This window comes from Panulirus ornatus, chromosome 18 (assembly GCF_036320965.1).
Source record: "Panulirus ornatus isolate Po-2019 chromosome 18, ASM3632096v1, whole genome shotgun sequence".
In the NCBI taxonomy this organism is placed as follows: Eukaryota; Metazoa; Arthropoda; class Malacostraca; order Decapoda; family Palinuridae; genus Panulirus; species Panulirus ornatus.
Window position 1 is genome coordinate 54,311,827 of NC_092241.1, and position 27,372 is coordinate 54,339,198.

At 41.6% G+C, this 27,372-nt stretch overlaps 1 protein-coding gene across 2 annotated transcripts in view; it reads left to right on the forward strand.

The window, feature by feature from the left end:
* Positions 1-27,372, forward strand: part of LOC139755109 (uncharacterized) — a 99,958-nt gene that overhangs the window by 25,546 nt on the left and 47,040 nt on the right. For both annotated transcript variants that reach the window (XM_071673242.1, XM_071673243.1), the window contains one exon: positions 137-956. In XM_071673242.1, the coding sequence (XP_071529343.1) occupies positions 137-956 (820 nt within the window). The remainder of the gene's footprint in view (positions 1-136; positions 957-27,372) is intronic.

Here is a 27,372-nt window from a genome sequence, read left to right on the forward strand (position 1 = left end):
TAGCATCTGGCTTGAATTGAATTCTTAAATTTTGTTACAATGTTGTTATTAAGTTTCTCACATAGAACACATTTCATGTAAATAAGGAATGTTGGTGCCTTATAAAAGTAGTTACTACACCTTGGATATTTTTCAGACTTGTTCGTACAACTGTAGAAGACTAGGTGGATACTTGGCGTCTGATCACCGGGCAGACTTATTACGCAGTGCATTCCGTAATGCTCTGAAGAAGCCCCACCCAGGCTCTGTACTCACTGACTCTAGCATCAGCAATACTTTGAATATTGGTGGTACTCAAGAGAGATTTGTCAATGTTAAACCCCTGCTAGCTAAAAAGTTGCAGCTGACTGTCCCCTCAGGGTCTGGCAGCAAGGACGGCATTAGTGTGAGCACAGGGTACAATGGGCACATCCATGTGGGAAATAGCATGGGAATTGTGAATAGCAATGCAGTGGCGGCAACACTAAAAAGACCCACGCAAGCTGAAACCTTGAAAAATAATACTACTCCCATTCCTAGTGCCAAAAATAAAAATAAAAAAGTGAAGACAAATGATGGTGCTATCAATATTGTGGGAAATGTGTTGCAACTTGATGCCAGTGGAAACAAGAACCACATTCCTGTTGTTGTCAGTTTGCAAAATGGCTTGTCGAATAATCAGACTATAACCCTGAGTAATGTTGCAATTGCAGGAGTGAGAAACTCAACTACTCAGCCAATTCGAATAAACCCATCCACACCTACCAATTTTGGGAGAGACACATCTGTGACGGACACCCGGCCAGGAAGTAATGATAACCCAAACATTTTTCTGGGGTCTAGCTTACCGAGTGGAATTGTGATATCTGACGCTTTAGCTAAATCGTTCAAAAGTGATGGTGCTGGGAGTATTCGATTAGAACTTCACAGCAATACTTTCGGGGATGCATCAAGATTGGTCACAAATACTGCCAAAGGTAAGACAATTTTTGGATGTTTATGTTTCTTTTCATATAATGTCTGTTGTCATATTTGTACAAGAAAGGCTTAAGAGAGAAATATATGAAATCCATTGTAGAGATGGTACATTCCTTATAATTGCTGTCGGGAACTTTTAAGTTTGTACATGTACATGCAAATGGATTTGTATGTAGCATTTATGGATCTGGAGAAGGCATATGATAGAGTTGATAGAGATGCTCTGTGGAAGGTATTAGGAATATATGGTGTGGGAGGCAAGTTGTTAGAAGCAGTGAAAAGTTTTTATCGAGGATGTAAGGCATGTGTACGTGTAGGAAGAGAGGAAAGTGATTGGTTCTCAGTGAATGTAGGTTTGCGGCAGGGGTGTGTGATGTCTCCATGGTTGTTTAATTTGTTTATGGATGGGGTTGTTAGGGAGGTGAATGCAAGAGTTTTGGAAAGAGGGGCAAGAATGAAGTCTGTTGGGGATGAGAGAGCTTGGGAAGTGAGTCAGTTGTTGTTCGCTGATGATACAGTGCTGGTGGCTGATTCGTGTGAGAAACTGCAGAAGCTGGTGACTGAGTTTGGTAAAGTGTGTGAAAGAAGAAAGTTAAGAGTAAATGTGAATAAGAGCAAGGTTATTAGGTACAGTAGGGTTGAGGGTCAAGTCAATTGGGAGGTAAGTTTGAATGGAGAAAAACTGGAGGAAGTAAAGTGTTTTAGATATCTGGGAGTGGATCTGGCAGCGGATGGAACCATGGAAGCGGAAGTGGATCATAGGGTGGGGGAGGGGGCGAAAATTCTAGGAGCCTTGAAGAATGTGTGGAAGTCGAGAACATTATCTCGGAAAGCAAAAATGGGTATGTTTGAAGGAATAGTGGTTCCAACAATGTTGTATGGTTGCGAGGCATGGGCTATGGATAGAGTTGTGCGCAGGAGGATGGATGTGCTGGAAATGAGATGTTTGAGGACAATATGTGGTGTGAGGTGGTTTGATCGAGTAAGTAACGTAAGGGTAAGAGAGATGTGTGGAAATAAAAAGAGCGTGGTTGAGAGAGCAGAAGAGGGTGTTTTGAAATGGTTTGGGCACATGGAGAGAATGAGTGAGGAAAGATTGACCAAGAGGATATATGTGTCGGAGGTGGAGGGAACGAGGAGAAGTGGGAGACCAAATTGGAGGTGGAAAGATGGAGTGAAAAAGATTTTGTGTGATCGGAGCCTGAACATGCAGGAGGGTGAAAGGAGGGCAAGGAATAGAGTGAATTGGATCGATGTGGTATACCGGGGTTGACGTGCTGTCAGTGGATTGAATCAGGGCATGTGAAGCGTCTGGGGTAAACCATGGAAAGCTGTGTAGGTATGTATATTTGTGTGTGTGGACGTATGTATATACATGTGTATGGGGGTGGGTTGGGCCATTTCTTTCTTCTGTTTCCTTGCGCTACCTCGCAAACGCGGGAGACCGGCAAAGAAAAAAAAAAAAAACATGTACATGAACAGAGCATTTTTTTTTTTGGGAGGGGTCCAGTACTTAGAAAATCAGAAATTAAGGTTTTGGAAAGATGTGAAATTTTATGACTATAAGGGTAGAAAGAGTGAAGGATTGTACAATATTAGGCAAAGTGGCATTGTTAAAGATATAGTTGCTAAAGTGGTTGAAAAAGAAGCAGTTGATAAAGCAAACACTGATGTACAGTATTTAGATGGTACAGGTACAATCTTTTCATGGATTCAGTCTTGCACAATTTATTTTCCATTGTCCAAAATTCACTCAGCTTGAGGTTGTCTTGCACAGAAGTGGATTGAATGGGTCAGGTTTAGGTTTCAAGCCCAGGTGTGGCTGAGTTTTGATGTCTTTGAATTACTATTCATTTATATACTTATTGCTTTATTGATGATGTTACCATGTTAAGTTGATATAAAAGAAGCAGGTAGAAAGGCAGAATTTTACTGTTTTCTTTGTTTATATATTTATTTATATATATCTCTGATGCCTGTTCCCACCTGAAATTTCCCCAAGGGGTAGCCATGGCAATAGTCTCCAAACTAGTGAACTTTAGTGCCACATCTTAGCCTTTAGTGCCTCAACCTTGATGGGCCACTGGCAGAGGGCAAGTCTAGTGCAGTGTTTGCAGAGGCTTCTTGCAAATGTTCCTACTGCCTACTTGTACCTAATACTCCTGCCAAATGTTCCTACCTACTACTTCTACTTAATGTTTATACATAATATTCCTGCCTAAATGTTCCTAACTACTGTTTCTGTATATTGCTTCTAACCTTTTGCCAAAAGGTAGGGCTAGTGCATAGTGCTCACCACGAGAAACTCTTAAGTTGTAAAGAATGAGCTGTTTGAGTTAACTGTTTCCAAATGTTATGTACGACAAGAAATATTGTATATTTGTGGACAGCATGCCAGTAATCCATGTGTGAGTAAGGCAGAAAAAAAGACACCTAACTAGCTTAGCTAGAGGAGTGCAACTTAACAATCAATAAAGTGCTGGCTCACTACTCAGCTGTCCTTAACCATTCTGATACCCAGGTGGATAGTAATGGTAAAATACCTCCCTGGTTGTTAGCTGCTTACCAACTACCACCTACTACTATTTTTTTTCTGTGGCCAATTTTGCATTGGTGTAGCATCTCTGTAATAGCATCTCTGTAATAGCATCTCTGTAATGACTACTGTCATCATATGGTATATGTCACTGTGCTGTGTTTAAATAATTATCAAATGTGTGGAAGGTGAGAACGTTACCTCGGAGAGCAAAAATGGGTATGTTTGAAGGAATAGTGGTTCCAACAATGTTATATGGTTGCGAGGTGTGGGCTGTAGATACGGTTGTGGGTAGGAGGGTGGATGTGTTGGAAATGAGATGTTTGAGGACAATATGTGGTGTGAGGTGGTTTGGTCGAGTAAGTAATGAAAGGGTAAGAGAGATGTGTGGTAATAAAAAGAGTTTGTTTGAGAGAGCAGAAGAGGGTGTATTGAAATGGTATGGTCACATGGAGAGAATGAGCGAGAAAAGATTGACAAAGAGGATAAATGTTTCAGAGGTGGAGGAACGAAGAGAAGTGGGAGACTGAATTGGAGGTGGAAAGATGGAGTGAAAAAGATTTTGAGCGATCGGGACCTGAACATACAGGAGGGTGAAAGGACTCAAGGAATAGAATGAATTGAAATGATTTGGTATACAGGGGTTGACATGCTGTCAATGGATTGAACCAAGGCATGTGAAGCATCTGGGGTAAACCATGGAAAGTTTTGTGGGGCCTAGATGTGGAATGGGAGCTGTGGTTTTGGTGGATTGCACATGACATCTAGAGACTGAGTGTGAACGAATGTGGCCTTAGTTGTCTTTTCCTAGTGCTACCTCACCCATGCATGGGGGGAGGGGGGGTGCCATTTCATGTGTGGGGGGGTGGCAACGGGAATGGATGAAGGCAGCAAGTACGATGTGTACATGTGTATATATGGTTATGTCTGTGTATGTATATGTATGTATACGTTGAAATGTATAGGTATGTATATGTGCGTGTCTGGGCGCATATGTATATACGTGTGTATGTGGGTAGGTTGAGCCATTCTTTAGTCTGTTTCCTTGCGCTACCTCACTAACGCGGGAGACAGTGACAAAGTATAATAATTAAATAAATTAGAGGTGAAAGGATGGAGTGAAAAAGATTTTGAGTGATTGGGGCCTGAACATGCAGGAGGGTGAAAGGCGGGCAAGGAATAGAGTGAATTGGATCGATGTGGTATACTGGGGTTGACGTGCTGTCAGTGGATTGAATCAGGGCATGTGAAGCGTCTGGGGTAAACCATGGAAAGTTGTGTGGGGCCTGGATGTGGAAAGGGAGCTGTGGTTTCAGGCATTATTGCGTGACAGCTAGAGACTGAGTGTGAACGAATGGGGCCTCTGTTGTCTTTTCCTAGTGCTACCTCGCACACATGAGGGGGAGGGGGATGGTATTCCATGTGTGGCGAGGTGGCGATGGGAATGAATAGGGGCAGACAGTGTGAATTGTGTACATGGGTATATATGTATGTGTCTGTGTGTGTATATATATGTGTACATTGAGATGTATAGGTATGTATATTTGCGTGTGTGGGCGTGTGTGTGTGTACATTGTGTATGGGGGTGGGTTGTGCCATTTCTTTCGTCTGTTTCCTTGCGCTTCCTCGCAAACGTGGTAGACAGCGACAAAGCAAAATAAATAAATAAAATATATATATATTTATGTATTTATTCTTTTTTTTTGCTTTGTCGCTGTCTCCCGCGTTTGCGAGGTAGCGCAAGGAAACAGATGAAAGAAATGGCCCAACCCACCCCCATACACATGTATATACATATGTCCACACACGCAAATATACATACCTACACAGCTTTCCATGGTTTACCCCAGATGCTTCACATGCCCTGATTCAATCCACTGACAGCACTTCAACCCCGGTATACCACATCGATCCAATTCACTCTATTCCTTGCCCTCCTTTCACCCTCCTGCATGTTCAGGCCCCGATCACACAAAATCTTTTTCACTCCATCTTTCCACCTCCAATTTGGTCTCCCACTTCTCCTCGTTCCCTCCACCTCTGACACATATATCCTCTTGGTCAATCTTTCCTCACTCATTCTCTCCATGTGCCCAAACCATTTCAAAACACCCTCTTCTGCTCTCTCAACCACGCTCTTTTTATTCCCACACATCTCTCTTACCCTTACGTTACTTACTCGATCAAACCACCTCACACCACACATTGTCCTCAAACATCTCATTTCCAGCACATCCATCCTCCTGCGCACAACTCTATCCATAGCCCACGCCTCGCAACCATACAACATTGTTGGAACCACTATTCCTTCAAACATACCCATTTTTGCTTTCCGAGATAATGTTCTCGACTTCCACACATTCTTCAAGGCTCCCAGGATTTTCGCCCCCTCCCCCACCCTATGATCCACTTCCACTTCCATGGTTCCATCCGCTGCCAGATCCACTCCCAGATATCTAAAACACTTTACTTCCTCCAGTTTTTCTCCATTCAAACTTACCTCCCAATTGACTTGACCCTCAACCCTACTGTACCTAATAACCTTGCTCTTATTCACATTTACTCTTAACTTTCTTCTTTCACACACTTTACCAAACTCAGTCACCAGCTTCTGCAGTTTCTCACATGAATCAGCCACCAGCGCTGTATCATCAGCGAACAACAACTGACTCACTTCCCAAGCTCTCTCATCCCCAACAGACTTCGTACTAGCCCCTCTTTCCAAAACTCTTGCATTTACCTCCCTAACAACCCCATCCATAAACAAATTAAACAACCAAGGAGACATCACACACCCCTGCCGCAAACCTACATTCAGTGAGAACCAATCACTTTCCTCTCTTCCTACACGTACACATGCCTTACATCCTCGATAAAAACTTTTCACTGCTTCTAACAATTTGCCTCCCACACCATATATTCCCATTACCTTCCACAGAGCATCTCTATCAACTCTATCATAAGCCTTCTCCAGATCCATAAATGCTACATACAAATCCATTTGCTTTTCTAAGTATTTCTCACATACATTCTTCAAAGCAAACACCTGGTCCACACATCCTCTACCACTTCTGAAACCACACTGCTCTTCCCCAATCTGATGCTCTGTACATGCCTTCACCCTCTCAATCAATACCCTCCCATATAATTTCCCAGGAATACTCAACAAACTTATACCTCTGTAGTTTGAGCACTCACTCTTATCCCCTTTGCCTTTGTACAATGGCACTATGCACGCATTCCGCCAATCCTCAGGCACCTCACCATGAGTCATACATACATTGAATAACCTTACCAACCAGTCAATAATACAGTCACCCTCTTTTTTAATAAATTCCACTGCAATACCATCCAAACCAGCTGCCTTGCCGGCTTTCATCTTCCGCAAAGCTTTTACTACCTCTTCTCTGTTTACCAAATCATTTTCCCTAACCCTCTCACTTTGCACACCACCTCGACCAAAACACCCTATATCTGCCACTCTATCATCAGGCACATTCAACAAACCTTCAAAATACTCACTCCATCTCCTTCTCACATCCCCACTACTTGTTATCACCTCCCCATTTGCGCCCTTCACTGAAGTTCCCATTTGCTCCCTTGTCTTACGCACTTTATTTACCTCCTTCCAGAACATCTTTTTATTCTCCCTAAAATTTAATGATACTCTCTCACCCCAACTCTCATTTGCCCTCTTTTTCACCTCTTGCACCTTTTTCTTGACCTCCTGTCTCTTTATTTTATACATCTCCCACTCAATTGCATTTTTTCCCTGCAAAAATCATCCAAATGCCTCTCTCTTCTCTTTCACTAATAATCTTACTTCTTCATCCCACCACTCACTACCCTTTCTAATCAACCCACCTCCCACTCTTCTCATGCCACAAGCATCTTTTGCGCAATCCATCACTGATTCCCTAAATACATCCCATTCCTCCCCCACTCCCCTTACTTCCATTGTTCTCACCTTTTTCCATTCTGTACTCAGTCTCTCCTGGTAGTTCCTCACACAAGTCTCCTTCCCAAGCTCACTTACTCTCACCACCCCCTTCACCCCAACATTCACTCTTCTTTTCTGAAAACCCATACCAATCTTCACCTTAGCCTCCACATTTCAAAACACCCTCTTCTGCTCTCTCAACCACGCTCTTCTTATTTCCACAGATCTCTCTTACCCTTACATTACTTACTCGATCAAACCACCTCACACCACCTATTGTCCTCAAACATCTCATTTCCAGCACATGCACCCTCCTGCGCACTACTGTATCCATAGCCCACGCCTCGCAACCGTACAACATTGTTGGAACCACTATTCCTTCAAACATAGCCATTTTTGTTTTCCGAGATAATGTTCTCGACTTCCACACATTCTTCAAGGCTTCCAGGATTTTTGCCCCCTCCCCCACCCTATGATTCACTTCCGCTTCCATGGTTCCATCCGCTGCCAGCTCCACTCCCAGATATATAAAACACTTTACTTCATCCAGTTTTTCTCCACTCCAATTTACCTCCCAATTGAGTTGACCCTCAACCCTACTGTTCCTAATAACCTTGGTCTTATTCACATTTACTCTTAACTTTCTTCTTTCACACACACACATATATTTATTTATTTATATTTATTTTGCTTTGTTGCTGTCTCCTGCGTTTGTGAGGTAGCGCAAGGAAACAGACAAAAGAAATGGCCCAACCCACCCCCATACACATGTATATGCATACACGTCCTCACATGCAAATATACATACCTATACATCTCAATGTACACATATATATACACACACAGACACATACATATATACTCATGCACACAATTCACACTGTCTGCCTTTATTCATTCCCATCGCCACCTCGCCACACATGGAATACCATCCCCCTCCCCCCTCATGTGTGCGAGGTAGCGCTAGGAAAAGACAACAAAGGCCACATTTGTTCACACTCAGTCTCTAGCTGTCATGTAATAATGCATTGAAACCACAGCTCCCTTTCCACATCCAGGCCCCACAGAACTTTCTGTGGTTTACCCCAGACGCTTCACATGCCCTGGTTCAATCCATTGACAGCACGTCAACCCCGGTATACCACATCGTTCCAATTCACTCTAATCTTGCACTCCTTTCATCCTCCTGCATGTTCAGGTCCCGATCACTCAAAATCTTTTTCTTTCCGTCTTTCCACCTTCAATTTGGTCTCCCACTTCTCCTCGTTCCCTCCACCTCTGACACATATATCCTCTTGATCAATCTTTCCTCACTCATTCTCTCCATGTGACCAAATCATTTCAAAACATCCTCTTCTGCTCTCTCAACCACACTCTATTTATTACCACACATCTCTCTTACCATATTTATACTTACTCGATCAAACCACCTCACACCACATATTGTCCTCAAACATCTCATTTCCAGCACATCCACCCTCCTGCGCACAACTCTATCTATAGCCCACACCTCGCAACCATATAACATTGTTGGAACCACTATTCCTTCAAACATACCCATTTTTCCTTTCTGAGATAATGTTCTCGACTTCCACACATTCTTCAACGCTCCCAGAACTTTTGCTCCCTCCCCTGCCCTATGATTCACTTCCGCTTCCATTGTTCCATCCGCTGCCAAATCCACTCCCAGATATCTAAAACACTTCACTTCCTCCAGTTTTTCTCCATTCAAACTTACCTCCCAGATGACTTGTCCCTCAACCCTACTGTACCTAAATAATGTTTCTCTTATTCACATTTACTCTCAGCTTTCTTCTTTCACACACTTTACCAAACTCAGTCACCAGATTTGGCAGTGTCTCACCCGAATCAGCCACCAGCGCTGTATAATCAGTGAACAACAACTGATTCACTTCCCAAGCTCTCTTATCCACAACAGACTGCATACTTGCCCCTCTTTCCAAAACTCTTGCATTCACCTCCCTAACAACCCCATCCATAAACAAATTAAACAACCATGGAGACATCACGCACCCCTGCCGCAGACCAACATTCACTGAGAACCAATCACTTTCCTCTCTTCCTACACGTACACATGCCTTACATCCTCGATAAAAACTTTTCACTGCTTTTAACAACTTTCCTCCCACACCATATATATATATTCCTATGAGTCCACGGGGAAAATGAAACACGAAAAGTTCCCAAGCGCACTTTTGTGTAATAATCACATGTTTACCAAATGGCGTCCTAGCTTTGTCTCTTCGATGTATATCAACTGACTGTTATATTTCTCTCTTGTGTCTCCCCTGATGATGTGATTATTACACGAAAGTGCACTTGGGAACTTTTCGTGTTTCATTTTCCCTGTGGACTCATAGGAATATCTTGATCACGCGCAAAATTGTGATCCTTTCCAATATATATATAGGGGATAGGGGACAAAGAATACTTCCCACGTATTCCCTGCGTGTCGTAAAAGGCGACTAAAAGGGGAGGGAGCGGGGGGCTGGAAATCCTCCCCTCTCGTTTTTTTTTTTTTTTTTTTTTTTTTTTTTTTTTTCCCAAAAGAAGGAACAGAGAATTGGGCCCGGTGAGGGTATTCCCTCAAAGGCCCAGTCCTCTGTTCTTAATGCTACCTCGCTAATGCGGGAAATGGCGAACAGTTTGAAAGAAAGAAAGAATATATATATATATATATATATATATATATATATATATATATATATATGGGTTTTCAGAAAAGAAGAGTGAATGTTGGGGTGAAGAGGGTGGTGAGAGTAAGTGAGCTTGGGAAGGAGACCTGTGTGAGGAAGTACCAGGAGAGACTGAGTACAGAATGGAAAAAGGTGATAACAATGGAAGTAAGGGGAGTGGGGGAGGAATGGGATGCATTTAGGGAATCAGTGATGGATTGCGCAAAAGATGCTTGTGGCATGAGAAGAGTGGGAGGTGGGTTGATTAGAAAGGGTAGTGAGTGGTGGGATGAAGAAGTAAGAGTATTAGTGAAAGAGAAGAGAGAGGCATTTGGACGATTTTTGCAGGGAAAAAATGAAATTGAGTGGGAGATGTATAAAAGAAAGAGACAGGAGGTCAAGAGAAAGGTGCAAGAGGTGAAATAAAGGGCAAATGAGAGTTGGGGTGAGAGAGTATCATTAAATTTTAGGGAGAATAAAAAGATGTTCTGGAAGGAGGTAAATAAAGTGCGTAAGACAAGGGAGCAAATGGGAACTTCAGTGAAGGGCGCAAATGGGGAGGTGATAACAAGTAGTGGTGATGTGAGAAGGAGATGGAGTGAGTATTTTGAAGGTTTGTTGAATGTGTTTGATGATAGAGTGGCAGATATAGGGTGTTTTGGTCGAGGTGGTGTGCAAAGTGAGAGGGTTAGGGAAAATGATTTGGTAAACAGAGAAGAGGTAGTGAAAGCTTTGCGGAAGATGAAAGCCGGCAAGGCAGCAGGTTTGGATGGTATTGCAGTGGAATTTATTAAAAAAGGGGGTGACTGTATTGTTGACTGGTTGGTAAGGTTATTTAATGTATGTATGACTCATGGTGAGGTGCCTGAGGATTGGCGGAATGCGTGCATAGTGCCATTGTACAAAGGCAAAGGGGATAAGAGTGAGTGCTCAAATTACAGAGGTATAAGTTTGTTGAGTATTCCTGGTAAATTATATGGGAGGGTATTGATTGAGAGGGTGAAGGCATGTACAGAGCATCAGATTGGGGAAGAGCAGTGTGGTTTCAGAAGTGGTAGAGGATGTGTGGATCAGGTGTTTGCTTTGAAGAATGTATGTGAGAAATACTTAGAAAAGCAAATGGATTTGTATGTAGCATTTATGGATCTGGAGAAGGCATATGATAGAGTTGATAGAGATGCTCTGTGGAAGGTATTAAGAATATATGGTGTGGGAGGAAAGTTGTTAGAAGCAGTGAAAAGTTTTTATCGAGGATGTAAGGCATGTGTACGTGTAGGAAGAGAGGAAAGTGATTGGTTCTCAGTGAATGTAGGTTTGCGGCAGGGGTGTGTGATGTCTCCATGGTTGTTTAATTTGTTTATGGATGGGGTTGTTAGGGAGGTAAATGCAAGAGTTGTGGAAAGAGGGGCAAGTATGAAGTCTGTTGGGGATGAGAGAGCTTGGGAAGTGAGTCAGTTGTTGTTCGCTGATGATACAGCGCTGGTGGCTGATTCATGTGAGAAACTGCAGAAGCTGGTGACTGAGTTTGGTAAAGTGTGTAGAAGAAGAAAGTTAAAGAGTAAATGTGAATAAGAGCAAGGTTATTAGGTACAGTAGGGTTGAGGGTCAAGTCAATTGGGAGGTGAGTTTGAATGGAGAAAAACTGGAGGAAGTGAAGTGTTTTAGATATCTGGGAGTGGATCTGGCAGCGGATGGAACCATGGAAGCGGAAGTGGATCATAGGGTGGGGGAGGGGGCGAAAATTCTGGGGCCTTGAAGAATATGTGGAAGTCGAGAACATTATCTCGGAAAGCAAAAATGGGTATGTTTGAAGGAATAGTGGTTCCAACAATGTTGTATGGTTGCGAGGCGTGGGCTATGGATAGAGTTGTGTGCAGGAGGATGGATGTGCAGGAAATGAAATGTTTGAGGACAATGTGTGGTGTGAGGTGGTTTGATCGAGTGAGTAACGTAAGGGTAAGAGAGATGTGTGGAAATAAAAAGAGCGTGGTTGAGAGAGCAGAAGAGGGTGTTTTGAAGTGGTTTGGGCACATGGAGAGAATGAGTGAGGAAAGATTGACCAAGAGGATATATGTGTCGGAGGTGGAGGGAACGAGGAGAAGAGGGAGACCAAATTGGAGGTGGAAAGATGGAGTGAAAAAGATTTTGTGTGATCGGGGCCTGAACATGCAGGAGGGTGAAAGGAGGGCAAGGAATAGAGTGAATTGGAGCGATGTGGTATACCGGGGTTGACGTGCTGTCAGTGGATTGAATCAAGGCATGTGAAGCGTCTGGGGTAAACCATGGAAAGCTGTGTAGGTATGTATATTTGCGTGTGTGGACGTATGTATATACATGTGTATGGGGGTGGGTTGGGCCATTTCTTTCGTCTGTTTCCTTGCGCTACCTCGCAAACGCGGGAGACAGCGACAAAGCAAAAAAAAAAAAAAAAAAAAAAATATATATATATATATATATATATATATATATATATATATATATATATATATATATATTATTATTATTATTATTATTATTATTATTATTTTACTTTGTCGCTGTCTCCCGCATTAGCGAGGTAGCGCAATGAAACAGACGAAAGAATGGCCCAACCCACCCACATAAACATGAAAATACATACTTAGACATATACATATATACACACGTACATGATTCATATTTGCTGCCTTTATTCATTCCCTTCGTCACCCTCCCACATATGAAATGACAACCCCCTCCTCCTGCATGCGTGCGAGGTAGCACTAGGAAAAGACAACAAAAGCCACATTCATTCACACTCAGTCTCTAGCTGTCATGTATAATGCACTGAATCCATAGCTCCCTCTCCACATCCAGGCCCCACAAAACTTTCCATGGTTTACCCCAGACGCTTCACATGCCCTGGTTCAATCCATTGACAGCACGTCGACCCCGGTATACCACATAGTTCCAATTTACGCTATTCCTTGCACGCCTTTCACCCTCCTGCATGTTCAGGCCCCGATTGCTCAAAACTTTTTCACTCTATCCTTCCACCTTTAACTTGGTCTCCCACTTCTCGTTCCCTCCACCTCTGACACATATAATCTCTTTGTCAATCTTTCTCACTCACTCTCCCCATGTGACCAAACCATTTCAAAACACCCTCTTCTGCTCTCTCAACCACACTTTTTTTTTATTACCACACATCTCTCTCACCCTTTCATTGCTTACTGGATTTAACCACCTCACACCACATATTGTCCTCAAACATCTCATTTCCAACACATCCACCCTCCTCCACACAACTCTATTTATAGCCCACACCTCGCAACCATATATGCTCAAAATTCCAGACAATTTCATGTCTTTTCAAGATTATGCATAGGTGATAGTTCAGTGCTGGGTAGAGGTTGGGCATGTACTGGTCCGAACACAATGATGTATTTGAATGCATAGAGTAAATTTCAAGGATCTTGAATGTTACTTTTCACATTAATTTTTTTTCCATACTTGTTCACCATTTTCCATGATAGAGAGGTAGCACCAGGAACAGACAAAGAAAGGCAACATGTGGTAGCATCCATTCTCTAGCTGTCATGTGTAATTCACCAAAACCACAGCCCCCCTATACACAACCAGTCTGTGCAGACCTTTCCATGGTTTCCTCTGGCAGCTTCATATGCCCAGTCCATTGACAGTGTGTCGTCGGATGTATACTATGTTGTTCCAGTTCGTTATTGTGCACACCATTCATCCTTTTGCATGTTCAGGCCTCAATCATTTGGATTCTTTTTCACTCCATGTGTGAATATCCAATATGGTTCCCCATTCTCCTTATTCCCACCACTTCTGACACATGTAACATCATTTTGTCAATCTCTCCCTCATTTTCTCCGCATTTCTGAACTATTTCATCACACCTTCCTCAGCTCTCTCAACCACACTTCTAATTACCACACCTCTCCCATATCCTTTTATCTCTTAATCAGTCAGATGAGTATTTTATATTGCATAGAATAGTTATACATACCAAGTTATTACTAAACTTTCACAAGAAAATTATGAGTGGAAGCAACAGATCTTGCTGCTGTATCATGCATCTGGCAGGACAGAGAGACCTGTTGTTATTACTAGAAATATTTATGGTGAATGGGTAAATATTTTTATTATGCAGTTCATTATTAGTATATGAATTAGTTATGAACCTACTAAGGAGAAATGTGTATAAAGATGTATGAAAAAATTGATCTTATTCTCCGAGTGAAATACAAAAGTCATGAAAACAAGCAATGTATATCCAGTTGCTAGGTAAGTTTTCCTATAAATGTTTTTTTTTTTAATATGTAGATGTGTTAGTTCATGCATTAGGTAAGAACATAAACAAAAGAACTGTGTAAAAAGATAATACATAAAAAGAATACAATATACTGTATCATTCACTGAAGAAGATGTACGTGTTTAAGTGTGACACGATTGAGCATGCACCTCCCTGAACTGGAAACATGCTAAGCTGTAAACTACCATACTGTCCCTATTTCTCTTACAGCATTTTTCTAAGTATTGTTCTTAAAGTAATTCAGTTTTATTGTATAACATAGACAAGAGCATATTGAGTAATATCAATGCCATGTGTTGCTTTTGTATATGAATTAGGCCAGTATAGTACTTGTGAACAGCTGCTGTGTGAGATGGTTGGTGATGTAAGGTGATGGTGATGCTCGTTCCTTGTGGTATATTGTGCACCTGTGTTGTCATAAAGTGGTGCTTTAGCCTCTTATTTCAATCTCAGTGGGTTAGGAGAGATTGAATGACAGGTAGGATGTGTTGAGGAAGATGAATTTGAATTAAAAGATGAAAAACAGTGCTTTTCCCTTTTTATGATAAATGTATGAAATTTTATTCATTGTTTGCCTTGCACTATTGCTAAACTAATAAACAGTAGTCATGTGCGATATTATTTTTTCATCTTTTTTCTCACGAAATGAACAGTATTGATAAAATGGAGAAGCACAGTAAGTTAAACTGAACAGTAATAGAATGGGGAAGCACAGTAAGTTATGCTAAACAGAGATGACTTAAGGAGTCTCTTGACTAGTTGGCTGTTAGGACGAAGTACCCTTGTGACCTTCAGATGATGCTATCCATACATCAGATCATGTTTCTCAAAAGTATTACTTGCAATTGTGTGAGAATTGTGGTTTTGTATGAATCATAGTTAGAAAAGCTCATTGTGCAGTATTAAAGTGAAAGTAGCAATAAATTTCATATTAAGTCAGACATAACTGCTAAAAAGTAATGTTTACTTTATAGCAAGCATATATCTAGTGATGTTAAACATAGCTGTGTAGGAGAATGCGCCAGATGATTGCCTGATACTTTTTTAATTATGCAGTTAGGCTTGAGCCAAAATTATTCCTTTACTTGTTTTGTTCTTTCTGTAGAGCGAATATTTCTTTTATGGATGTTGAAAGTGAAGCGGAAAAGCCTTCTCCACCTTCATGTATTTTTGCATCGTAGAAATAGATGGCTGTGAAAAGGCTTTCCTGATAGTAGCATACCATAAAGAAGAAAAATGAACCTATCATTAGTTTCATGATGGGGAGCAATTGCTGAAGTGCTAGACCCACACTAAAGTTCATACCGTATCTTGAACAGGCTTACTTGTAGTAGGAGTACTTGCTTGACACTTTAGCATTGTGGTGACTGGTTCAAGTGGGCAGAAGTGTAGAAATATACGAGTGGCAATGATGTGTTCTTACTCTTTGAATGCTTGCAGAGAACTGATGTAGAGGGCACAGCATTGGCATCTCGAGGTGAGTGGCCAGCTGGGCTTGCAGTATACTGCAATAGATATTGTTATAATAAAAAAATGGGAGTAATTTAGGTGCCTGCACTATATTGAAATTGTTATATCAAATTATGCTATGTCATGATTCTACTATATCTATATTAGAGTTGGAAATGCCAATCTTCGCAACCCTAGATTTTCCTGCTGTGGGCACTGTGCATTACTCCTGCCTTTTGACAAAATGGAAAGAGCAATTGAAAGAAGTGGTAGGTGGGAATGTTAGGCAGAAGTAGTAGGTAGGAACATTAGCTAGGAGCATTAGGAAGAAGGTTGGAACATTAGGCAAGAATATTTGGTAGATTTGGTAGAAGTAGTTAGTGGAAACATTAGGTAGGCGTCTCTGAAAACACTGTTCTAGAGTTGCCCCCTGTCAGTGGCCTCTTAAAGGTGAGGCACTAAAGGCTAAGAAGTGGTGGTGGAGTTCAACAGTTATGGAGACTCTTTTTGCCATGACCACCCCCATCAGGGCATCAAAGATATAGATAGATAGATATCAGAAGTGTATTTGCAAGATACTTCACTACTTATGTACTCCTTCAAAAAATCTAAATTTCTTACCGAGTAAATTGAGGACTATCACTTGTTTCTTGTTGGTTTATTATTTCTATATGATCTTTTATTTCATTGGAGAGAAATAGTTTTTTGCTCTACTATAATGGTAATTACGATGTATCTTTGTTTGGGAGTCTGATCTGGTAAGAGAACTATGGCAAAATGAGTGTTTATTTGATTTGACACAAATCTCTTCTAATTTTGTATCAAGCATTGTTCCCCTAGCTCATTTGAACACAAATGATGCAATTTTTATAGCAGGCACTGTTATACTGGTATATTTGGGCTGTTGTTGAGGTTTTGTCTTAACGAGGAGATGGAATCCTTATTCAACTTTTGACCTGTCTTAATTTTAAACTTATAATGAATGAAGTGATACAGTAAATTGCATTTTTCATATATTTTTGTATACATTTCTCTAAAGTAGGTTTATACTTAATGCATGAATAGATGATCTGCATATGCCGAAAATTAAAGGAGATTTAATTGGAATAGATAGGGTGGGGGAGGGGGCGAAAATCCTGGGAGCCTTGAAGAATGTGTGGAAGTCGAGAACATTATCTCGGAAAGCAAAAATGGGTGTGTTTGAAGGAATAGTGGTTCCAACAATGTTGTATGGTTGCGAGGCGTGGGCAATGGATAGAGTTGTGCGCAGGAGGGTGGATGTGCTGGAAATGAGATGTTTGAGGACAATGTGTGGTGTGAGGTGGTTTGATCGAGTAAGTAATGTAAGGATAAGAGGGATGTGTGGAAATAAAAAGAGCGTGGTTGAGAGAGCAGAAGAGGGTGTTTTGAAATGGTTTGGGCACATGGAGAGAATGAGTGAGGAAAGATTGACCAAGAGGATATATGTGTCGGAGGTGGAGGGAACGAGGAGAAGTGGGAGACCAAATTGGAGGTGGAAAGATGAGGGAACGAGGAGAAGTGGGAGACCAAATTGGAGGTGGAAAGATGGAGTGAAAAAGATTTTGAGTGATTGGGGCCTGAACATGCAGGAGGGTGAGAGGCGGGCAAGGAATAGAGTGAATTGGATCGATGTGGCATACTGGGGTTGACGTGCTGTCAGTGGATTGAATCAGGGCATGTGAAGCGTCTGGGGTAAACCATGGAAAGTTCTGTGTGGCCTGGATGTGGAAAGGGAGCTGTGGTTTCGATGCATTATTACATGACAGCTAGAGACTGAGTGTGAACAAATGTGGCCTTTGTTGTCTTTTCCTAGCGCTACCTTGCACACATGAGGGGGGAGGGGGATGGTATTCCATGTGTGGTGAGGTGGCGATGGGAATGGATAAAGGCAGACAGTGTGAATTGTGTGCATGGGTATATATGTATGTGTCTTTGTGTGTATATATATATGTACATTGAGATGTATAGGTATGTATATTTGCGTGTGTGGACGTGTATGTATGTACATGTGTATGGGGGTGGGTTGGGCCATTTCTTTCGTCTGTTTCCTTGCGCTACCTTGCAAACGCGGGAGACAGCGACAAAGCAAAATAAAATAAATAAATTATAAGATAGAAATCTTACTGAGCTTTAGCAATCATCTCTCTTTGAAAACATTTAGCATCTGATTAGTTTAATGATACCGTAAATTGTGATGCAGATCTCTTCAGTAGTTCGTACCTAATCCCAGAATGAACGATTACCTAAATATTCAGGAAAGTATTGGAGAAAGTGAAATAAGTGGGTCTTACCGAGTATTATTGATCATTTTTGGTTCAAAACATTCAACATATAATCAATAGAATGATGTGGTAAACTGAATTTTTCATTTACTTTTCCTTCGAAGTTCTTTTAAAGAGGTTTTTAACTCAGGGGAAAGATTACTTCTCATGTAGTCCTTGCATGTCATAGAAGTCTACTAAAAGGGGAGGGAGCTGGGGGCTGGAAATCCTCCCCTATTGTTTTTAATTTTCCAAAAGAAGGAACAGAGAAGGGGGCCAAGTGAGGATATTCCCTCAAAGGCTCAGTCCTCTGTTCTTAACACTACCTCGCTAACGTGGGAAATGGCAAATAGTATAAAAAAAAAAATGAATTAAGAATCATATATAGGTAGGTAGAGTTGGTAGGCAGCCACTGGTCAGGGAGGTATATTACCAGTACTACCTGCCTGGGTATCAGGAAAGTTAGTGATAGCTGCATAATGAGCCAACACTTCATTGGTTGTCAAGTTGTTATCCTCTGACCCAGGTAGCTGTCTTTCCTTTCTGCCTCACCTACTTATGGACTGCTGTCCACATACTTAAAGTAGTATACCCTTCCCTGTCATACATGATACTTGACAACACTTAATTCACACAGCTCATTCTTTGTATCTAGATTTTCCTGTGGTAAATGCTATGTGCTAGCCCTGATTTTCGACAAAATGGTAGGAGCAATAGATAAAGGTAGTAGGTAGGAACACTTAGGTAGGACTGTTAGGTAGAAACATTCAGTAGAAAGGTAGAAGTAGTAGGTAAGAACATTAAGTAGAAGTCAGTAGGAACATTAAGTAGAAGTCAGTAGGAATATTAGGTAGGAGCCTGTGCAAACACTGTGCTAGATTAGCCCTCTGTCAGTGGCCTTTTAAAAGGGTGACACTAAAGCCTAAGAAGTGGCACTGGATTCGCCATGTCCACCCCATTGAGGGAGTCGCTGAAGGGAGCAGGCATCAGAGATATGGATAGATAGATAGATAGATAGAGAGATAAAACAATCATATACATGTATAGAAAAATATAAGAGAAAGTAGTTGAAACAAATGGGAGTCCTGCCTGGCATTTCTGATCATTTAGTGCATGTGCCAGGTTGGCCATGCAAAATTGAGAGTTTTCATATTCTTAATATGATGGGGTAATTAGATAAGATGAGATAGGAAAATTGAATAAAAGGTGTACAACGTTGTGACATCAGTGTCCTTTGTTTAAATAGAAGGATGTATACAAATATACATATGTAGGGTAATTGGGTTTAATGGTTAGTTGGCAGTGAGGATTTGAATTACAGAGGTATAAGTTTGTTTTGTGTACCTGTTAAGTTGTGACTGAGATTGTGGTGGTATGCACAGAACATCTGAGTGGGGGAGGAATAATATGGTGTTAGGAGTGTTAAAGGGTATATGGATCAATTGTTTGCTTTGAAGAATGTGTATAAGAAGTATAGTGAGAAACAGGATTTGTTTGTGGCATTTGTGGATCTGGAGAAAGTATATGATAATTTTGATAGAGATGCTTATGGAAGGTGGTACAAATGTATGATGTGGGAGGAAAGCTACTAGAGCTTTGAGAAATTTTTATTAAGAGAGTAAATGAGAGTGCAATAAGGTAGATAGGAGGGTATAGATGGAGGGTGAGTAGTTCCAGGTGAAGGTGGGTCTGTTGCAGGAATGTATGGTCACTATTGCTGTTTACTCTGTTTATCAGAAGAATGGTGAGGGAGGTTAATGCAGTAGTTTTGGTGAGAGTAGCAGGTATGCCATGTGTTGGAGTAGGAGGGCATAGCAGGTGGTGAGTCAGTTGTAAGCTGATGACACAGCACTGGTAGTAGATAAAAGCGAGAAACTGCTGAAACAGGTGTCTGAGTTTGTGAGAGTATGTGAAATAAGAAAATAGGAAGCACTTGTGATTAAAAGCAAGGCTATTAGGTCTAACATTGAAAAGAGGTTACTTAGAGTGTGAATTTGAATTGAGAAAATTTGGAGGAAGTTAGTGTTCTAGATATCTGGGAGTTGATTTGGCAGCAAATGGAAGCAAATGGTGTGACTTATGCTTTTCTGAGGAGTGTTGTTTTAGGGATATGTCTCTGGTGGGGTGGTGTTGAAGACTGAGTTGGAACAGCAGTTTTTTAATGCTTGCTTACTCATTTTATTATGCATGCATTTTGTCAGTGTTACTTTTGCTGGTGCTGGGAGGGATCTCTGAGTAGAGGCTACTGGGGTGTGGGGCAGGGGTATGCTTTTCATTTCTACTTGAGGTTTGTGGTTAGTTATTGAGTGTTTGGGTGAGAGGGGTCTAGTGCTGTTGCGAAGAATTGAGTGTCGAACATGTTGAGGTGTGATTGTATTGGGATGATCTTTGTTTCATTATGTAAGTGTTGAGTTTGTGTGGTTGGTAAGTATCCAGTGATTATTCTGAGTGTTCTGTTGTGTATGTTTTGCAACTTTGTTCTATTTGTTTTTGAGGACCAGTAGGTGAAGCATACTTTAGAGAGGAGTGGATGCATTGGTTGTAAAGGATGTTAAGAGATTGTTTCGTTTGTCCAAATCTGGTGGCAGTTAGTTATGTGACATCATGTATTTGCGTGTTGCTTTTGTGTTGATGCTATTGGTGTGGGGAGTGGATGTTGTGTGTGTCATATGTGATGCCTATAATGGTTGGTGTTTTGTCAGTTGGGAGTGATTGTCCATTTAAGGGGACTGGAAGGTGTGAGCTGGATCTCTGAGTAGAGGTTACCGGGGTGTGGGGCAGAGGTATGCTTTTCATTTCTACTTGGGGTTTGGGGTAAGTTATTGAGTGGTTTGGGTGGGAGGGGTCTAATGGTATTGCTAAGAATTGAATGTTGTACATGTTGAGGTGTGGTTGTATTGGGATGATCTTTGATTCATTATGTAAGTGTTGAGTTTGTGTGGTTAGTAGGTATTCTGTGATTATTCTGAGTGCTCTGTTGTGTATGTTTTGCAGCTTTGTTGTATTTGTTTTTGAGGACCAGTAGGTGAAGCATACTTTAGAGTGGAGTGGATGCATTGGTTGTAAAGGATGTTAAGAGATTGTTTCGCTTGTCCAAATCTGGTGGCAGTTAATTATGTGACATCATGTATTTGCGTGTTGCTTTTGTGTTGATGCTATTGGTGTGGGGAGTGGATGTTGCGTGTGTCATATATGATGCCTATAATGGTTGGTGTTTTGTCAGTTAGGAGTGATTGTCCGTTTAAGGGGACTGGAAAGTGTGAGCTGGATTTGTGTTTGTCCAAGGTCAACAGAGTGATTGAAGACTTCTGTAGAGATGCAGATGTTATGTTGTAAGTAAACCACTGTTTCATTTGTGTAATGTGTTTCTTGTTTGTTGTTGCTACTGTGGTGTCAGGGTGTTGTGATGTGATTGTAAGGTCATCTGCATATTAAAGGAACTTCATGTTGTGGTTTGCTGGAGGGAATGGAAGGTCATGTAGGAAGAGATTGAAAAAAGGTTGGAGAAAGTACTGCTCCTTGGGAAACACTACAGTAAAGTTTGAAGGTTCCAGAGATTAAGCCATTGCAAGTGACTCTGATATGGCTTCCAGCTATGAAAGTGGCCAGCCACTTTCAGTATTTTGTTTGAGGATGTATCAGTTGACATGGTCAAGTGGTTTGCTGATATCTGTTAGCAATAGTATTATGAAGCAAGGTGGTTGTTGTTAGTCGAAGCCGTGTAGGTTGTGTTGTGTGAGGTAGTTGTGTAGAGTTGTGGTGGAGTGGTCAGGTCTGAAGCCATTTTGTGTAGGTGAGAGTGGCATATTTTGTTTCATTCTGCTCTGGATCAGTTTTCACAGAGTTTGGATGCTTAAGACAGAAGTGATTATGGCAATTGGAGGTTGGGGAGTTGGCTGTTTTGGAGTGCTCTTGAATTAGTGATATGTAAGGAAGTTTCCAGATGTTAGGATTTTGTTTTGTAGCCAGGATTGGTGAAGATGCCTGTTTGTATTTGGATTGCATCTGGGCTGAAGTGTTTGATGTGGAAGTTCGATATGTTGTCATGGCATGTTTCAAGAGAGTTCTTTCAGGTTTTAATTGCATTATTTGTATCAGTGGGAATAAAGAGAGGGTAGGCAGTTATTTCTGGATGGATTTTGTATTAGTTTTTCATGACTTCCCAACTTGAAGGTTGGTTTGTGGCTGATTACTGAGTTGCGTTTCATGAATATGTTTGTGTGTTCAACGGGAGAAAGAATGTCGTTGAAATGGGTTAGAAGTGCTTTTTTTAGTTGGGACTGGATTAATGTGGTGAGTGTGGATCATCTTTGATGTGTACTAGAGTTGGTAGCTTTATGTCTTGCAGTTCATTATGTTGAGGAAGAAGTGTCATTTTGTAATTTTTGATGGTGTTATTCAGAGATTAAATTTGTTCTTAGATTTTTATTGATGATTAGTGGCATTGCTTGAGGAGTGTACTTATGGGGGAAAGTTTGGGTTTATATTTCTGTCCTTTTGATTAGAGCTTTTGTACATTTTGCTGGTTTGGTTGAAAATGTTGAAGAAGTGTGAGATAGCAATATTTAAGGATAGGCCATGTATAGTGTGAAGGCTGGCCAGTCTGCTTTCCTTTAGTCTGTTTATGCCGCTTTGATAGTTGTGTAGATTGAATGGACTAGGGGAGTGTTCTCAGGATGGGCAGATGGAGAGTTTATGTAGTATGCTCCAGCCGGTCCATGTATATACGGTTGATGGGCTGAAGGTGATGTCTGGTGAGGTTAGTTACTAGAGGTGGTGGGATAGGAGTCTAGTTGGTGGGTTGAGCAGGTGAGGGATATTGAGATGTTGCATTTAGTTTATGAATTGTTCACCTAAGGAATCATATGTGTGTTCTGATCCAGTTGGGATAGAGAACATTGAAGTCTCCACAGAGATAAGTGTTGGGTATGCTGGATATAGATAAAGGCGGCAAGTATGAATTATGTACGTGTATATATGTATATGTCTGTGTATGTGTATGTATGTACATGTATGTATAGGTATGTATATGTGCAAGTGTGGACGTGTATGTATATGCATGTATATGTGGGTGGGTTGGGCCATTCTTTCGTCTGTTTCCTTCCGCCACACATGAAATAAAAACCCCCTCCCCCCTCATGTGTGCGAGGTAGCGCTAGGAAAAGACAACAAAGGCCACATTCGTTCACACTCGGTCTCTAGCTGCCATGTAATAATGTACCGAGACCACAGCTCCCTTTCCACATCCAGGCCCCACAGAACTTTCCATGGTTTACCCCAGATGCTTCACATGCCCTGATTCAATCCATTGACAGCACGTCAACCCCAGTACACCACATCGTTCCAATTCACTCTATTCCTTGCACGCCTTTCATCCTCCTGCATGTTCAGGCCCCGATCACTCAAAATCTTTTTCACTCCATCTTTCCACCTCTAGTTTGGTCTCCCACTTCTCGTTCCCTCCACCTCTGACACATATATCCTCTTGGCCAATCTTTCCTCACTCATTCTCTCCATGCGACCAAACCATTTCAAAACACCCTCTTCTGCTCTCTCAACCACACTCTTTTTATTACCACACATCTCCCTTACCCTATTATTACTTACTTGATCAAACCACCTCACACCACATATTGTCCTCAAGCATCTCATTCCCAGCACATCCACCCTCCTCTGCACAATTCTATCTATAGCCCACGCCTCAACCATATAACATTGTTGGAACCACTATTCCTCCAAATATACCCATTTTTGCTTTCCGAGATAATGTTCTTGACTTTCCCACATTCTTCAACGCTCCCAGAACTTTCGCCCCCTCCCCCACCCAATGATTCACTTCCACTTCCATGGTTCCATCTGCTGCCAAATCCACTCCCAGATATCTAAAACACTTCACTTCCTCCAGTTTTTCTCCATTCAAACTTACCTCCCAATTGACTTGTCCCTCAAGCCTACTGTACCTAATAACCTTGCTCCTATTCACATTCACTCTCAACTTTCTTCTTTCACACACTTTACCAAACTCAGTCACCAGCTTCTGCAGTTTCTCACCCGAATCAGTCACCAGCGCTGTATCATCAGCGAACAACATCTGACTCGCTTCCCAAGCTCTCTTATCCCTAACAGACTGCATACTTGCCCCTCTTTCCAAAACTCTTGCATTCACCTCCCTAACAACCCCATCCATAAACAAATTAAACAACCATGGAGACATCACACACCCCTGCCTCATACCTACATTCACTGAGAACCAATCACTTTCCTCTATTCCTACACATACACACGCCTTACTTCCTCGATAAAAACTTTTCTCTGCTTCTAACAACTTGCCTTCCACACCATATATCTTAATACCTTCCACAGAGCATCTCTATCAAATCTATCATATTCCTTCTCCAGATCCATAAATGCTACATACAAATCCATTTGCTTTTCTAAGTATTTCTCACATACATTCTTCAAAGCAAACACCTGATCCACACATCCTCTACCACTTCTGAAACCACATTGCTCTTCCCCAATCTGATGCTCTGTACATGCCTTCACCCTTTCAGTCAATACCCTCCCATATAATTTACCAGGAATACTCAACAAACTTATACCTCTGTAATTTGAGCACTCACTTTTATCCCCTTTGCCTTTGTACAGTGGCACTATGCAAGCATTCCGCCAATCCTCAGGCACCTCACCATGAGTCAGACATACATTGAATAACCTTACCAATCAGTCAACAATACAGTCACCCCCTTTTTTGATAAATTCCACTGCAATACCATCCAAACCCACTGCCTTGCCGGCTTTCATCTTCTGCAAAGCTTTTACCACCTCTTCTCTGTTTACCAAATCATTCTCCATAACCCTCTCACTCTGCACACCACCTCAACAAAAACACCCTATATCTGCCACTCTATCATCAAACACATTCAACAAACCTTCAAAATACTCACTCCATCTCCTTCTCACATCACCACTACTTGTTATCACCTCCTTATTAGCCCCCTTCACTGAAGTTCCCATTTGTTCCATTGTCTTACGCACTTTATTTACCTCCTTTGAAAACATCTTTTTAATCTCCCAAAAATTTAATGATACTCTCTCACCCCAACTTTCATTTGCCCTCTTTTTCACCTCGTTCACCTTTCTCTTGACCTCCTGCCTCTTTCTTTTATACATCTCCCAGTCATTTGCCTTATTTCCCTGCAAAAATTGTCCAAATGCCTCTCTCTTGTCTTTCACTAACAATCTTACTTCTTCATCCCACCACTCACTACCCTTTCTAATCTGCCCACCTCCCACGCTTCTCATGCCACAAGCATCTTTTGCGCAAGCCATTACTGCTTCCCTAAATACATCCCATTCCTCCCCCACTCCCCTTATGTCCTTTGTTCTCACCTTTTTCCATTCTGTACTCATTCTCTCCTGGTACTTCCTCACACAAGTCTCCTTCCCAAGCTCACTCACCACTCTCTTCACCCCAACATTCTTTCTTCTTTTCTGAAAACCTCTACAAATCTTCACCTTCGCCTCCACAAGATAATGATCAGACATCCCTCCAGTTGCACCTCTCAGCACATTAACATCCAGAAGTCTCTCTTTCGCATGCCTATCAATTAACACATAATCCAATAACGCACTCTGGCCATCTCTCCTACTTACATACGTATACTTATGTATATCTCTCTTTTTAAACCAGGTATTCCCAATCACCAGTCCTTTTTCAGCACATAAATCTACAAGCCCTTCACCATTTCCATTTACAACACTGAACACCCCATGTACACCGGTTATTCCCTCAACTGCCACATTATTCACCTGTGCATTCAAATCACCCATCACTATAACCCGGTCTCGTGCATCAAAACTACTAACACACGTACTCAGCTGCTCCCAAAACACTTGCATCTCATGATCTTTCTTCTCATGCCCAGTTGCATATGCACCAGTAATCACCCATCTCTCCATCCACTTTCAGTTTTACCCATATCAGTCTAGAGTTTACTTTCTTACACTCTATTACATACTACCACCACTCCTGTTTCAGGAGTAGCATTACTCCTTCCCTTGCTCTTGTCCTCTCACTAACCCCTGACTTTACTCCCAAGACATTCCCAAACCACTCTTCCCCTTTACCCTTGAGCTTTGTTTCACTCAGAGCCAAAACATCCAGGTTCCTTTTCTCAAACATACTACCTATCTCTCCTTTTTTCTCATCTTGGTTACATCCACACACATTTAGACACCCCAATCTGAGCCTTCGAGGAGGATGAGCACTCCCCGCATGACTCGTTCTTCTGTTTCCTCTGTTAGAAAGTTAAAATACAAGGAGGGGAGGTTTTCCAGCCCCCTGCTCCCGTCCCATTTAGTCGCCTTTTACGACACGTGAGGAATGCATGGGAAGTATTCTTTCTCCCCAATCCCCATGGATATATGTATTATATTTATTTGCTTTGTCGCTGTCTCCCGCATTTGCGAGGTAGCGCAAGGAAACAGACAAAAGAAATGGCCCAACCCACCCCCATACACGTGTATACATACACGTCCACACACGCAAATATACATACCCATACATCTCAATGTACACACATATATACACACACAGACAGCTACATATGTACACATGCACACAGTTCACACTGTCTGCCTTTATTCATTCCCATCGCCACCTCACCACACACGGAATACCATCCCCCTCCCCCCTCATGTGTGCGAGGTAGTGCTAGGAAAAGACAACAAAGGCCCCATTCGTTCACACTCAGTCTTTAGCTGTCATGCAATATATATATATATATATATATATATATATATATATATATATATATATATATATATATATATATATATATGTGTGTGTGTGTGTGTGTGTGTGGAAGTCGAGAACATTATCTCGGAAAGCAAAAATGGGTATGTTTGAAGGAATAGTGGTTCCAACAATGTTGTATGGTTGCGAGGCATGGGCTATGGATAGAGTTGTGCGCAGGAGGATGGATGTGCTGGAAATGAGATGTTTGAGGACAATGTGTGGTGTGAGGTGGTTTGATCGAGTAAGTAATGTAAAGGTAAGAGAGATGTGTGGAAATAAAAAGAGCGTGGTTGAGAGAGGAGAAGAAGGTGTTTTGAAATGGTTTGGGCACATGGAGAGAATGAGTGAGGAAAGATTGACCATTGTCGGAGGTGGAGGGAACGAGGAGAAGAGGGAGACCAAATTGGAGGTGGAA